The 16,226-nt window shown below is 38.6% G+C and overlaps 2 protein-coding genes across 13 annotated transcripts in view; both read right to left on the reverse strand.

Annotated features, from left to right (window-relative positions):
• apbb2b (amyloid beta (A4) precursor protein-binding, family B, member 2b) overlaps positions 1–16,226 on the reverse strand; it is a 283,469-nt gene that overhangs the window by 97,650 nt on the left and 169,593 nt on the right. The window lies entirely within an intron of this gene.
• Positions 1,195–15,278, reverse strand: alpk1 (alpha-kinase 1). Its single transcript, XM_022668600.2, has 14 exons — positions 14,997–15,278; positions 13,827–13,966; positions 12,898–13,052; positions 11,790–11,988; positions 11,645–11,704; positions 10,889–10,975; positions 9,685–9,761; positions 9,350–9,445; positions 9,153–9,257; positions 5,561–8,231; positions 4,796–4,949; positions 4,147–4,309; positions 3,504–3,690; positions 1,195–1,947 (listed from the first exon to the last, which is right to left on the reverse strand). Exons 2-14 carry the CDS (start codon positions 13,924–13,926, stop codon positions 1,754–1,756), a joined length of 4,248 nt encoding a protein of 1,415 aa, XP_022524321.2. The 5' UTR covers positions 13,927–13,966; positions 14,997–15,278; the 3' UTR covers positions 1,195–1,753.

A 16,226-nucleotide genomic window follows, 5' to 3' on the forward strand; every position in this document is an offset into this window, starting at 1 on the left:
ATCAGAGAATATTCATGTGTTAGAATGATCCAGTTAAAGTCCTAAAGACCTAAATCTCATTGATCTTCTGTGGAGAGACATGAAAACTGCTGTTCACAGACCAACACTCTCCATCCAACCTGACTGATCTTCAGCTGATTTATAAAGAAGAATGGAGGAAAATCTCTACAGTCTCTAGATGATCAGAGATGGTAGAGATAAACCCCAAAATACCTGCAGCTGTAACTGCAGAGAAATGTGGATCTGTGTAGTATGATAGCACCTCAGAGGTCCTAAAATACAGATTTTATATTTGAACAGAGTATTGTACCTCCACTGAAGCATTTTTTAACATATAAATAATGTTGTTGAGTCACGAGCTGTAATACCCGGGTCAGCAGGTTTTAAAGCATGTGGGGAATTATAACCCCACAACAATTTAAACAATGCAAAACAAATCCAGCAAACGCAGGAATTTCCTCACTGTATCTCTAATTATAGATCTGCCGGTCTCTGTAGATCATCTGATGTGAGAGTGTGACCAAAGGTAACGCAAAAAATAAAATAAATAAATAACAGCTTTATTCTTTAGTTAGGAACTGAAACTTTATACATAAACAGTTTACTCTAACAAAGAAAACATATAAAACAATAGGACCTATCTTCCACCTCATCAACAGTCTATTTCCACTCCTTCCTCCTGCCTGGTTTAAACAGCAGCAGATCTTCTGAATATATCTACACTGATGGGCGTGGTGTTCTGGAAATGAGGTGTGTTCAGGTACATTTCTGGAGTTTTACAGAAATCTGGACAAAAATGATATAATTAGGACATTATAAAATGTACTTTACTGCATTCACTATTTATGTACATCTATACACACAGCTAAACACTCTCTTATAAAGAGGCCAAAATATGGTGTTTTTAAATGTTTTTTAATGGAAGGGAAAATTTGATTTTAATTCCAGTAATCAGTATTGTACAAATAGGATTAACACAAACTGAATAAACTCAATATCATTGAGTTTATATCACATATCACACTATATCACATTTCACTCGAGGCCCTAACAAACACAGCTAGCATGACTTTATAAATTAACTACTATTATAACACAGCACAACTGAAGATAAAGCACTTTCAGAGTATGATTGAGTCCAGTAACCAGGTTATTACAGATAATCCCTGAACAAACTGAAAGAAAGACGGGGTGTAAACTGATGATTGCTTTATTCCTCTTATGCCAAAACATTTTCACCACTTTTATTAAATGTTCATACAGTAAATAAACATTACAGTACGACATTTGTCAACATATCATGGCAATAAACCTATTTAACGTCATAATTTTAATATATTAATAACAGGCCAGATGTTTCATATTTGAGGGCCACATCTGACCCCAGGCCTGTGTGCACCCTGCAGCACAGCCTATACAGACCCTGCGCCGCTTTACCCTAACTGTACCACGTGCCACAGCCTACGCATAACCTGCACTGTAGCCTGTGTAGACCTTGTGCCGTAGCCTATGAGAGCCTGCACAGTAGCATATGTGTCATGGACAGCAACAGCTGTGATTGGTCCACTGAGCTGCCCACACATTCCTCTCTTCGCTGTTTAAACTGCAGGGCGTGTATACGTGAGCAGCTGCGCAGGGCGCTCGCACAGGCTGCGACGCTGAGGTATACATCTGAGTTCAGTCTTTAGGTCCAGACCCTGGTTTAGTTTAGTGTTTAGATAAATGCTGTATATCAGTAATAAACCTGGTTTTATCACTTCAGCAGGTGCTGCGGGAAGTCCTGCAGGGCGGCGCAGCAGACGGGACCGCAGCGTTCTCCGTGCTGCTGCTGCAGGAACTTCAGGATCCCGTTCTGGTGGAAGTTACTGGGGGATTTAGGTTTTCTGAGAGAGTGGATCTGAGGGTCTGTTAGATACGCCAGACCTTTCCCATTGGCCGTCACCCATCCTGAGAAACACACAGAGTGAAAACAGAGATTTATTAAAGGATTAAAACTATAGATATTTATCTATACCTATACCTACTGTATCTCCATAACCACACTGTACATAACAATCTATAATAGGGTTAATAAATATAACCTTAACAAGAAATAAATCTACACTGTTTTCTATTTTTCAGCCGTAAAACATGCTTCAGAAAATTCATGACATTTTTTATTACTAAACAAAAAAACTCACTTTATTTGGGTTTATTTCTCCCCATATTTTAAGTAACTATTACCTACACTAAACAACCCAGACGCATCAAAAAATAAGGTAAATGTTTGTTAACTTAAATTACTTAGTTACACAACTGATTCCCAGCAATTTCAGCTTGATTTCAGTGAACAAAAAAGAGATTTATTTATTTTAACCTCATAATTCCAGATTAACTCTCCATTCCACCTTAAATAGTACAGCGGTTACATTAAGAAGGAGTGTGTCATATCATATTGTACACAATAATATCACCAAAAAATTACATTATAAAAAAAACTCCATATCATGATAACAATTATATACATGTATATCCATATCCATATATTTTATATTTGCTATTTATTTTAATAGTTTACAGCATATTTAGTGCAGATATAAAAAATACAAACACTAGTTTAAGCTGTAAAACTATTTTTAAGTATATGTTTTATATAATTTTATAATTTCTTTAAGTTGCAGATTATAACAAACAAACAATTACAGATATTTTTTTTCGTTTTAACTGACTGTATGAATCTTTATGTTTGATATTTATTTTGTTGCAGTATTTAGTAGTATATTCTAATTCTAAAAATCAAATGTTATGTCATATCATAGTGTAAAAAAAAACACTCTGAAATAATATATTATAATAAAACAAAGATTCACGTTATTTTACCCTCAAAAATATGTAATATTGGATCATTTTCCTCAATAAATAAATTAGCAAGTGTAATAATTTTACTCTCATTTGTTTAACTTGGTTCTCTTGATCTACTTTTAGGACTGAGGTGTGAAAATCTGAGGATGTTTTAGATCATATTTATACAATGGCGTAAACCTGATCCCCCAGTAAAGGAAGAATAGATGAATATAGTCAGTGAAATATATGTAATGGAAAAAATCATATTTGCTATTAGGCTGGTCAAAATGGACAATTTACATAAAGAGTAAAAGACCAGATTTCATTTAAACACAAAATGACTAAACTACTAAACAGAACACATATATATTATTTATTGTTTTATCGGTTTTACTTCATTTTTATTGCACAGTAATTCAAGGCAACCTCAGAGTTAATAGTTCCTTGTTCTGTTTTTTTTATGTTGAATGAATAAAAATGTGATAGTTGTGATATCAGAAATGATAACAAAAGAAAAATAAAAAATGTACATTGTGAATTTTTTTAATTGTTAAATTTAAAAGTACACACTAGAAAAATAAAGAATAAAAAAATAGATATATATTAGCAGCACTATAAATCATTTAAAGTGACAGAAATGTTGATTTTATTTCTGACAGGTATTTTATAAAATCTCCTACCCTGCAGGTCCACCACCACCTCCTGCTGGTTGGAGAAGGCGTAGGTGAAGTGTCCGAACGCGATCCCGTAATCAGTGGCCTGCAGTCGCTTGTTTTTTTTGGTTGTGTTGTTGGTGAGTTTCACAAAATCCCCCAGCATGTACGGCTCCACCGATACACAAGCTACCATACAGTCTGCTTCTGTGATCTGAATCAAGAACAAATAATCCAGATTAATTTCAGTTTAGAGTGAACATCGTAAAAACAAGTCAAAGGTTATAACCACAGTGATTCACTATTATTCACGGAGAAAACAGAAATGCAAATGGAACACTGGTGAACCTTCCCAGGAGTGACCGGCCGACCCAAATTACTCCAAAAGGGCATGAAGAACTCATCCAGGAGATCCCAAAAGAACCCAGAACAACATTTAAATAACTGCAGGATCTCACTCTCCTCAGGTAAGATCAGTGTTAATGATTCAATAATAAGAGTAAAGAGACTGGGTGAAAATATATAAGTTTTATATATATATATATATATATATATATATTATATTTACATCCCTGAAGCTAAAACAACACACTTCCTGTGTTATAAACAGTTTTAAACAGAGGAATGAACAGAATAAAAGTGGTGTATAAATGAAGGAGTAGTGTTTTACCAGCAGGAGCTCAGAGGGGATGTAGAAGATCTGCGTGGTCTTGTTACTCTCGTAAAGACGTTTATTAAACTCCATAACGTAAAACTGCGCCGTCATCTGCCTCTCCACGTCCGCCAGGTGAGCATGAGGCTTCCTCTCCCTCAGGTACTCCTTACCTACATAACTGAACACAGAAACTTTTTCAAGTTTCATCTTAAATGTGAGAGCAGTTATATGCTAAATTATATTAGATTAGAGGAAAGTCATTCAGACATCATTCTTGTAGCCTAATTTACTGATGTTTAGGTCTGTGGATCATTGCTCGCATCGTTGGTGTTTTAATCTTTTGGTGATCTATTCTTAATAATAGGTCTATGCTTCTTCAGTGTTGCAAATTAATTACCATCATTATAAAAAATAATTACCATCATTCTGAATAGATTTTGCTCATTCAAAACAGCCCCAAAATCCTTTTAAAAGCTCAGTTTTAACCCTCTATTGTAGTGTACTTATTACACTAATGTCGGGTTTAAATCGGGCTCATAATGACAGTTTATGGGTTGGGCTGGATGACAACTTGATGAGTGAAAACTTTTGAGAAGATCTTCTAATCTAATAGATAAAAGGAATTTAGCTAAAAGTTTTAGATCCTTCCCAGGTATAACCTCACCTGCCCAGCAGCTGCTCCTGGTGGAGGTACTGAATCCTGAAGGCCTGTCTTTGTCTTCCTTCTACAGCCACCTGCAGAACTCCGCCCACAAACACACTCGTCTCACTGCCCGTCCAGCTCTCCGTCACCTTAGAGTACTTCAGCAGAACACCACCTGAAACAGGAGGACGTTGAACACGTCCAGGTAGCTGCACCGTTAAAATAGCAATCCACCAAAGTCAGAGCTCACATTTACATTTACAATTAAGGCATTTAGCAGACACCCTTATCCAGAGCGACTTACAACAGTGCTTTGATGTTACTTTACTTGACTCTTAAAGGGAATGATGAGCAAGAGACACTCTGATTGGTTTATTTACACTACGCACAAAATTAACCACACCCATAATTAATTAAGAGAATTAGTACATGACTTTTGTGTTGTGTTTTGAGCTGTGTAAGATGTATATTTCCTGTCGTTACGATAACATTAAATATGTAATCTGTTGTGTTTGGTCACTTTTGGAGACACAAACTGTAATGCGATACTGTTACAAATCAACAATTAGTCGACAATGAAATTTGTAGTTGACAAATTCAAATAATCAACATTGTCGATTATATCGACTAATCGTTGCAGCCCTACTTATAAGTAAAAAGTAAAAAAAGTCAAATTAATTCATACTTGCTTAATTTTAGTTTAAAAATAAATAAACTTCTTTTTTGTAAGGGTGTACATTTTTTAAATGTACATCATAAATAAGTATAAACGTTTCAGGAACTCACTGTAGGCTCTGTTGTAGTGTCTGAGTTTGAAGGTTTGGTCTGGAAGTCTCCTCAGCAGGCAGCCCTGACAAACTCCTGAGAGGAGGGATCTGTAGTCCTGCTCCGTCAGAACTACACTTCCCATAGTGCACCCCTGGAAACATGTACTGCAGGTCATGTAGCTGGGGAACAGGTCACGGCTGCGGTTCTTGCTCGGATTGTCCTGTAGGTCTGAATGTGACGGACGCTGAATCGTTGGAGAGTCAGCAGGGCTGGAATCTTTACCTCGGTTAGATGAAGCTGAAGAATGATCAGAAGGAACCATTACAAACGAGTCGAGCTCAGAGGACGGTAACGATGCACTTCCTTGAGGATGTTCAACATTTGCATGACCAGAAAGACCATCCACATTCCCAGTCTCGGGCTTGTTCTTCAAGATCGGACCAAAATCTTCATTTGGAGGAGATCTGGAGAAAGATGCCTTCTGCCAGGATGAGTTCAGGCTACTGCTCAGAGAACCTGACGACATTCTGGTTCCTTTACTTTTCCCTGTAGCATTACATTCTTTACTTTCTAAGGTGGTTCGAAGCTCTGGTTTTGACTGCTGTTGGGCGTTGAGTCCATTGGAACCATTACCAGCCGCTGTATGGCCAGAGAGATCATCGCTTAAAGAGAAAACATCCAGATCTTCCACCGTCTCAATGGAACTCTGCACACTTTGTTGGTAGCGTCCTTTTAAGGTCTTGGAAGAACCTCCTCCTTCATTTGTCGGAGATCTGGTTGAGAATGAGATGCTCTGCCAAGAGGATCCCAAGCTACTGCTCAAAGAGCCTGACGACGTTCTCGTACCTGAGCTGCTCCCTGAAGCATTAGTCATCACCTTCTTGGTGGTTTTATCATCTTCACTTTCTAAGGTGGTGCAAAGGTCTTGCTTTTTTGACGACTGTTGAGCATTGAGCCCCGTTGGACTATTATTACCAGCCACTGTACGACCAGAGAGACCATCGCTTAACGATAAACCATCTAGATCTTCAACCGTCTCAACAAAACTCTGAATTTGTACTTGAGTCTGAGAATGGTTTGCTGTTTGGGTCTTCATTAAACCTTCTGCTGATGTTCCTGGACTGTTGGGTTGTAACTCCTGAAAGGGACTATCGGGACTCTTATCAACAGTTCCACAGTTCTGATTAACTGGAGGAGATCTGGTGGAAAATAAGACACTCTGCCAGGATGAGTTCAAGCTACTGCAAAAAGAGCCTGATGACATTCTGCTGTCTTTACTTTTTCCTGTAGCATCTGTATCCAGTATCTTCTTGGTTGTTTCATGGTCTTCACTTCCCAATGTGGTGCAGAGCTCTGTTTTGGCTTGCTGTTGAGCGTTGAGTCCATTTGGACTATTGTTACCAGATAATACAAGCCCAGAGAGACCATCGCTTACAGAGAAAACATCCAGATCTTCAACCGTCTCAATGGAACTCTGCACACTTTGTTGGTAGCTTCCTTTTAAGGTCTTGGAAGAACCTCCTCCTTCATTTGTCGGAGATCTGGTGGAGAATGAGAAGCTCTGCCAAGACGATCCCAAGCTACTGCTCAAAGAGCCTGACGACGTTCTCGTACCAGAGCTGCTCCCTGAAGCATTAGGACCCATCTGGTTGCTGTTTTTATGGTCCTCACTTCCTAAGGTGGTGCAAAGCTCTTGCTTAGATGTTTGTTGAGTATTTAATACTCCTTCATTCAAAACTCCAGGAGAGTGTGAAGAAGGAAGTGTGCTTTGTTGATTATCACCAATTCCATGGCTACTACTAGTGCTGTTAGCATTTTTGCACTGTGATTTGTGGATGTTCTTCTCACCATTGACATCTTCATCAACTTCTGTGCAACGGATTGGGTCAACTAGCTCAAAAGAAGACCCAGAACTGGACGTTTTCGGCCAGGAAGAAGCTAAACTGCTGCTTCCTTCAGAAGTTCTTCTATCCAATTTGAACATTTTCTTTAGACGGACCTCATTAAAAGAAGAACCCAAGGATGCTTTAGATCCACTAGAGTCAGAAATGCCTTCGTTATCGTCTTCTATTCCAGGATCTCTGGTGGAACATTCTGTTGTCAGTGGTTCAGCCAGTGCTGTTGTCTGGAAAGCTGTGAGGCAGTTATCATGGGCAGCACTTCGCTCAAGTCCTCGACCTTCAAAAGCTTCACACACAGATTTGTGGTGCTTCTGGAAACGTTCAACCATCTCGGTGAAGTCTTCCAGAGTGAACGCGGCAGGTCTGTTCTCCGAAACTCTGTAACTGTCCGGAATAAAAGAGTGTGGGTCTGAATTGGAGAAATCTTTCACTTTTAAAAGCATCTTGACTCGCTGAACCTTCGCCATGACTTCAGAAGATACCAGAACTTTATCGGAATCGTCTTCAAAACAGTAGGAATACAGCAGCGCGTTAGCTTCCTGACAAGCCTGAACGGCCAGGCTGACCTCTTCCACCGGACCAAGCATCCATTTGTTAGTGATGGATAAGCAGAATGCTGCTTTTATCAGGGTGTGAAGTTCCTGTTGGCTCGTCACCGTGTCCGTCTCCACCTTCGTTAGCAAACCGATCTCAAAGGCTTCCTTAGCCAGAGCCAGATAAGATGGTTTCTCAACAGCAGGACACGATCTGGAGAAGCTGTACGACAGCAGGCAGGTTCCCTGAGTGACCTGTAGGAGAAAAACAAGAGTCATTTAAAAAGCAATATTTAGTACAGTCACCTTTCTCTGCAGTTACAGCTGCTGGTCTTTATCTCTACCAGCTTTGATCATCTAGACTAGAGACTGTAGAGATTTTCCTCTATTCTTCTTTATAAATCAGCTGAAGATCAGTCAGGTTGGATGGAGAGCGTTGGTCTGTGAACAGCAGTTTTCATGTCTCTCCACAGAAGATCAATGAGATTTAGGTCTTTAGGACTTTAACTGGATCATTCTAACACATGAATATTCTCTGATCTAAATCATTATAGCTCCTCTGTAGCTCTGGCTGTATGTTTAGGGTCATCGTCTTGCTGGAAGATCTCAAGTCTTTTACAGCCTCCAACAGCTTTTCTTCTTCCAGGATTGTTCTGTATTTATTTATCTCCATCCATCTTCCCTCCATCAACTCTGACCAGCTTCCTAAATCTGTCCCTGCTGAAGAAAAGCTTCTCCCCACAGCATGATGCTGCCACCACCATGTTTCACAGTGGGGATGGAGGGTGTGTTCAGGGTGATGAGCAGTGTTACTTTGTTCTGATCTGAGAACAGAATCTTCTTCCACATGTTTACTGTGTTTCTACATGACTTGTAGCTACAAACTGCAAACAGAACTTCTTACGTCTTTCTTTCAACAATGTTTTTCTTCTTCCATAAAGATCAGATTTGAGGAGAGCAGGACTTCTAGTTGTCCTGTGAACAGATTCTCCTGATCCACCTGATCTGTGGATCTCTGCAGCTCCTCCAGAGTGATCATGGGTCTCTTTCTATTTCACAATGATGAGCTACTTTGTGTTGGTCTATCACTTATAATCTGAATAAAATGTATTTAAGTTTGTGGTTGTAAGTTTATAAAATGTGAATAATGAAATGGTGATCAGTAGAGTAACGCACCATGTGAGTGAGCACATACAGAGGGTCGAACTGGCTGTAGATCACGGCTGATTTAGCCGCCTGAGCTGCACAGAGCAGACGATGCCTGCAGTCTCCCAGAAACCCCTGCAACACAGACAGGATGATGAGCATCATTAGATAGATCATCATCGTCCACAAGATCAAATCTGCCAGTATAGCGAGTGATGGGTTCCTACCAGGTTAATGTGAGGAATCTTCTGAAACGTGGAGAAGTCTTTATCCGTCATTGAGATGAGCAAGCTGGCCAGAAGCCCCAGAGACGTGCCGATACCCTTAAATACATACATTAAACACTAAATACATACATTAAACACTAAATACATACATTAAACACTAAATACATACATTAAACACTAAATACATACATTAAACACTAAATACATACATTAAACACTAAATACATACATTAAACTCTAAATACATACATTAAACTCTAAATACATACACGTACCTTACAGATACTTTAATATTAATTTATTAAAACAGGTAAGTGCGATTCTGTGTTCTGTACCTTTTTATCAGGAAGAGGTAGAATGTAGAAACCCACGAGTGAAGCCCAGATCAGCTCTGCTGCTTCCAGCCACAGACCTACAACACACACACACACACACACACACACAAACACACACACACACACACACACACACACAAACACACACACACACACACACACACACACACACACACACACACACAAACACACACACACACACACACACACACACACACACAAACACACACACACACACACACACAAACACACACACACACACACACACACAAACACACACACACACACAAACACACACACACACACACACACACAAACACACACACACACACACACACACACACACACACACAAACACACACACACACACACACACACACACAAACACACACACACACACACACACAAACACACACACACACCAATTACACCACACACACACATCATATCACATACACCAAAAACAACACACACACACAGCAATTACATCAACTAGACCACACACACATTATGCATACACACAACATATACACACAAAAACACCAAACTTGTACAAACCCACGCTTTAGGAAACACTTTTATAGCCTATTTTACTTTTTAAGGTTTAATATTGAGGTATAAATGCATGCTGTCATGTGTTGTTTTTTTATCAAATCTAATTTAGTAACAGCACTTTTTACTAATGTTATAAATCAGATGTACAGAACTGTGGTGCACAATTTATCCTGTGTGGCAAATCTGATCAGAAAATGAATAACTGAACACCAAATAAACTAAACTAACACCACTGTCTCTAACACCATCTTTCTCCCATCACGCTCAGTGTAACGTTTAGTAGCTCACTTCTAAAAAATTACTACATTTTTTATTTTATAACAAAAATCTGATGGTATAATCCAATTTACTGTATAGATGTAAATTATTTTCACTCTGATTGTGAGAGACAGAAATTAAAAACTGGATTAAGGCCATTTCTTCTTCACTATACTAAAAAGAATACAGGTAATATTGAGGTTTTTACAGTTTTATATTTTTAAATTTAGCTTTTAAACAGTGAGAATATTGAACTAATAAACGTAACATTAAAGTGAGATTAATAACTCAATAATACGTGTGTATAGAGGAGAAGACACATTACACACACTATACACACACTATACACACACACACACACACACACACACAGGTTTGGACCTGTTGTTACCCAGTTTCTGCAGAACCTGACCCCGGACCTGCAGACTGACGGCCTGGACGAGGACCCGGTCACTGTCCCTCTGATACCTCCAACTCCCTGTACCAGAATCACCCGTTAATAAACAGAGGAGGAATAAACAACACTATAAATACAGTTTATAATACAGAGAACATTACTCAGATCAGGGCTGGACAATTATTCTATATCCATATTTATCTTTATAGAAAATACAGCTCTGTAAAAAAATAAGATTCCACTTAAAAATTATGAGTTTCTTTGATTTTACCAAATTAAAAACCTCTGGAATATAATCAAGAGGAAGATGGATGATCACAAACCATCAAACCACCAAACTGAACTGCTTGAATTTTTACACCAGGAGTAAAGCAGCATAAAGTTATCCAAAAGCAGTGTGTAAGACTGGTGGAGGAGAACATGATGCCAAGATGCATGAAAAAAACTGTGATTAAAAACCAGGATTATTCCACCAAATATTGATTATTTCTGAACTCTTAAAACTTTATGAATATGAACTTGTTTTCTCTGCATTACTCTGAAAGCTCAGACCTGATTGTGGTTAGTAGTGAGACTGAACTTAATGAAGGTTTTGGAGGGTCTAGTTAAAGTCTGATAGAGATGCTGTTCAAGCTGAGCACAAAGGGCAGAACCCTGTAGATACTGAAGACTGGCAGTGCCAGTGTGTAATGATATAAACTACAATTCCCATAATTCACCTGCTCACACCTCCCCAAGCTGTAGACTTACCAGTTGCTCCGTTGTTATTGATCAGGCTGCTCAGGATGTACTCAGCTTTCTGTAGTTTCCCTAAATAACAGAGAAAAAGCAGAATACTGAATATTATTTTATTCATGTTTTCACCAGGTAAATCACTTCCTCCTCTGGGGCTCACCTGTGTTCAGGTAGACTCTGGCCTGTCTGATAACGACCTGCGGGGCCACAGGGGTTTCTGGGTAATTTCTGTGTAGAGCTTTAGCGATCTTCAGCAGGGTGTGTGAACTGTCCTTCCAGTAGAGGAAACGATCCACCAGAAACACCACCGACATCGCCCACAGAGGCTCCGCCCCCACGATCGAGGATTTCAGAAACGCCTGGCAACCGCAGCAGGATAAAAACAAGCTTTATTTCAGAGATTTTTCCCCAAACACAGAACACACACAGCGCTGACTGTGGTGTGTCTTTTTGTTAAAAACACTTTATTCCTCTCAAGGATATATATTACACTAGCTCAGCTGTTTCTGACTTTTACTTTAAACCATATACAGCTCTGTAAAAATAAGAGAAAACTTAAAATTGATGAATGATTACCAAATTGTCCTGGAAACCTCTGGAATATAATAAAGAGGAAGATGGATGATCACAAACCATCAAACCAAACTGAACTGAATTTTTGCACCAGGAGTAAAGCAGCATAAAGTTATCCAAAAGCAGTGTGTAAGACTGGTGGAGGAGAACATGATGCCAAGATGCATGAAAAAAAAAACTGTGATTTAAAACCAGGGTTATTCCACCAAATATTGATTATTTCTGAACTCTTAAAACTTTATGAATATGAACTTGTTTTCTTTGCATTATTTGAGGTCTGAAAGCTCTGCATCTTTTTTGTTATTTCAGTCATTTCTCATTTTCTGTAAATAAATGCTCTAAATGAGAATATTTTTATTTGGAATTTGGGAGAAATGTTGTCTGTAGTTTATAGAATAAAACAACAATGTTCATTTATTTCAACATTATTTTATATTACTGACAAAATGTGATAAAATCTTATGATCAGTTTGTAGAGTTTGGTTCCATAATTTAAAAAAAACATGATTTTTCTGTGCTAGTTCTGACTACTGCGCCTGCGCTGATCTCCACATCTGCTCTCGGCACAACCGGTGATCTGATTGGCTCTTTTTGTTGTAGGGCGGAGCTTTATCTTCAAACAGATGCTGAATCTGAATATAAAATTACAGTGTACAGATAACAGAAGTGATGCCCCGCCCCCTGGTTTTTATTACCATTAGCTGGGGCAGGTTGTGGCTGACGAGGTCCTTGGTGTTCACTTTATCTTCTGGCGTAACCGAACTCTTGTACTGCCATTTCTCCTCCACAAACGGCCACCTCATCTCCACCGCCTCCCCCAGCAGAGTCCTCAGCTCAGCCGAGAGATCAGCTACACATAATCACAGTGCAGAAATCACAGGTTACACAGGGAATAATCACAGGCACCCTGACCAGCAAGCTGAACATCTCTAGATAACACCAGAACTGCAGTGTGTTCTTCCCCAGGAACTTCTGACTGTTCTGAAAAAATCTACTCTCCTCCATCTCCTCACAATAATACAGGAAAATACCAGCTTTAAAAAATATTAAATCATGATTTTAACCTTAATATAATGATCAGTGCTGGGTGATATACTGATTCAGCACAAGTAATAAAACTCCCTGAAACTCTGGATACGAGCTTCAGTTACTAAAGCCCTGTTTAAATATATTAATACTGTAGCTGGAAGGATAATATTAATATACATACTGAACTGAATTTATTTGTGAACTGGTGAAAGAAGGGAATTCTTACACACTGCTTTTGGATAACTTTATGCTGCTTTACTCCTGGTGTAAAAATTCAAGCAGTTCAGTTTGGTGGTTTGATGGCTTGTGATCATCCATCTTCCTCTTGATTATATTCCAGAGGTTTTATATTTGGTAAAATCAAAGAAACTCATTATTTTAAGTGCTCTCTTATTTTTTCCAGAGCTGTATATTATGGTCATACCGCCCAAATAATAGTCATTATTAAAAGCTCAGTCTTAAGGGAACAAGGTGCGAGTAATCACAGAATTCGGTTGTGATTAATCTGATTAAATATATATTTTATTAACTGACATCACTTTTTTTATTATAGAATTAGAAGTGTGATCTGTAGGTCAGTGTTGTGGGTCGGTACCTCGGTTTGTTCTGTGGGTTTCTGAGTCCGGTTCTGTTCTCTGTGTTTCTGCCAAACGCAGACACTCCTCCAGCAGAGCGCTCACATCCGGAGCGTTCATATTCAAATCCTGATCCTGATCCGGTTCAGCAGCTCAGCCTCTGTAAAATAAAGGGTTACTGGTGTGAATGTAGTAATTTAATGCAGGCTGTTAATCTGTTCAGATTTTAGGTCTGAAACTTGGTCTTAAAATATAAAATTATGTAATATATTTTACTGTTAGAACAGTTGTACTGTGTTGTTTTGGTGCTTCAGCTGAATAAACTCTGAAGCCTAGTTTCAGAAGTGTTTACAGGTGTAAACCCTCCTGTTGTCAAGTCAAGTCATTATCAACCGCTTCATCCATTAAGGGTCGCGGGGGGGTGCTGGAGCCTATCCCAGCTGGCATCGGGCAGAAGGCAGGATACACCCTGGACAGGCTGCCAATCCATCGCAGGGCAGACAACCCTCCTGTTGTAAATAAGGTAATTTATGTAATATACAGGTACCGATACGATGATAATTAATTTAAAGTAGAGTCACTGGCAGCTATTTCCTAACTTTACATCTGTTTCTCCAGTTTTACTGCCTGATCATTAGGAGTAAATTTGTTTCTACTACTATTAACATGGCGGCGCTTTGATGCCGCTGTAGAGTAAACACACGTGACTGAAAACCACCAATAAATGAACAGAAGGCTATAATAGTCTAATAATAGTGTAATAATGTATAGTTATAGATGTGTGATAATAGTGTAGCAATAGTGTAATAGTGGGTAATTAAGATTCGAAATGTAATAATAGTATAATTATTTTCTAAGCACACATTTTTAGACATATTTAAACTTCTAGAAACTCCCTCACATAAAGTTCTTACACCAAACTGTTATTTATTCACTGCCTGAATAGCAGTATATTTAGAAGATTTTAGGTCTGAAACATAATTTAATAATATATTTACTGTTAGAAGAGTCAGTCTGTGTTGTTTTGGTGCCTCAGCTGTAATGTAATACATTCGGAAGGTTTTAAAACCTAGTTTCAGAAGTGTTTACAGGTGTAATAAAGTTATGAGGCTGAAAGCAGCAGAAACGGTATTTTATCTTGTTGTAATCAGGTGGTATTGATTATTTATCAGTATTAATCAGTGTTTTACCTCAGACTGAAGAGCTGGACTCTCCTGTAAGGCAGCAGATCTGCTGGAGGAGCTGGAGGAGGAGATTTAAAGGTAGCGTTATTTTCACTCTGTTGTGAAACTCTGGGAACTCCATACTCACGTGTGCATGTGTGTGTGTGTGTGTGTGTGTGTGTGTGTGTGTATGTGTGTGTGTGTTTGCATTTAAGGTAGCACTCTATTTCAGATAAGTATGAGTTTGAAGTTGATGCTCAGCTCTTTACGTAACTCGCCATTCCACCTTATATGCTGGGATTTCCGCCGGAAGGGGGAGAAAACAAAGTAACTACAGTGCACGTGCGGCATTACCACAGACTGTATACAGAGGAGACTGTCCACTCTAACGCTCTGACCAACCAATCAGCTCACAGCAGCAGAACGCTAACGCTCTGACCAACCAATCAGCTCACAGCAGCAGAACTGCAGCGACTTTACTGCATAAAAATGTATAAAAAGTACTTTTTTAGTGAAATACATCATTATTATTAGTTTAGTTAGATATTATTAGTTTATTTTATTAGTTTTTTAATAGTTTTTAGTGTTTATCTCCGCTCACTCCCTTCATTCAGCTCTGCCACTCGAGCGCCCTCTAGCGGTCCGCGGTGATTCTCTGATTTACAGAGGAACAGGTATATATATCTTCAGACAGATATATAATAGATATACAGTAAATAACATTCAATAAATGTTTTATTTATTAATGTAAACGATGAAAAAAACTTAAAACGACCATTATTTAACACTCTCTAAAATTCATCAGCTTTTTTGTAATTAAACTAATTTAAAGGCTTTGAAGGTTTTGAAAAGTTGGGGGTTCTGATTCACTACTTTTAGTTTTTCTATCTGTCTGTCTATCTTTTTTTTTGGTTTTTGTAAAATAATATCTGTCTGTCTGTCTGTCTATAATTCTTTGTGGTTTTGTAAAATATTATCTGTATGTCTATCATTTTTTTTTGTAAAATTATTGCCTCCGTGGCGTTAAAAATGAAAATTGGTGTTTTTCCGCCACCTGCAGGCGGAACGCTGTAACTGCAGCAGCAGCAGCAGCTTTTTAAGGTGGAATGGAGCAGTGGAATTAGCTGCGATCGTTTTTTGCTAAAATACAGAAAACGGAGCGATAATTCTACAGTTAGTAATGTGTATAGTGATTAAACTGTGTTAATTAAGAGTTCTGGCTGCTGTTAATGCTCAGCTGCAGGATATAAACCCACA

This window comes from Astyanax mexicanus, chromosome 25 (genome assembly GCF_023375975.1).
Source record: "Astyanax mexicanus isolate ESR-SI-001 chromosome 25, AstMex3_surface, whole genome shotgun sequence".
Classification (NCBI taxonomy): domain Eukaryota; kingdom Metazoa; phylum Chordata; class Actinopteri; order Characiformes; family Acestrorhamphidae; genus Astyanax; species Astyanax mexicanus.

Bases quoted from the DNA above. Each gene is read 5' to 3' on its own strand.
- alpk1 (XM_022668600.2), bottom strand. From the start codon at position 13,926: ATGAACGCTCCGGATGTGAGCGCTCTGCTGGAGGAGTGTCTGCGTTTG. The intron at 10,976-11,644 runs GTAAGTCTACAG...ATTCTGGTACAG, and splicing joins CAATAACAACGGAGCAACTG to GGAGTTGGAGGTATCAGAGG. The intron at 1,948-3,503 runs GTAGGAGATTTT...TGTGTTTCTCAG, and splicing joins GGTGGTGGTGGACCTGCAGG to GATGGGTGACGGCCAATGGG.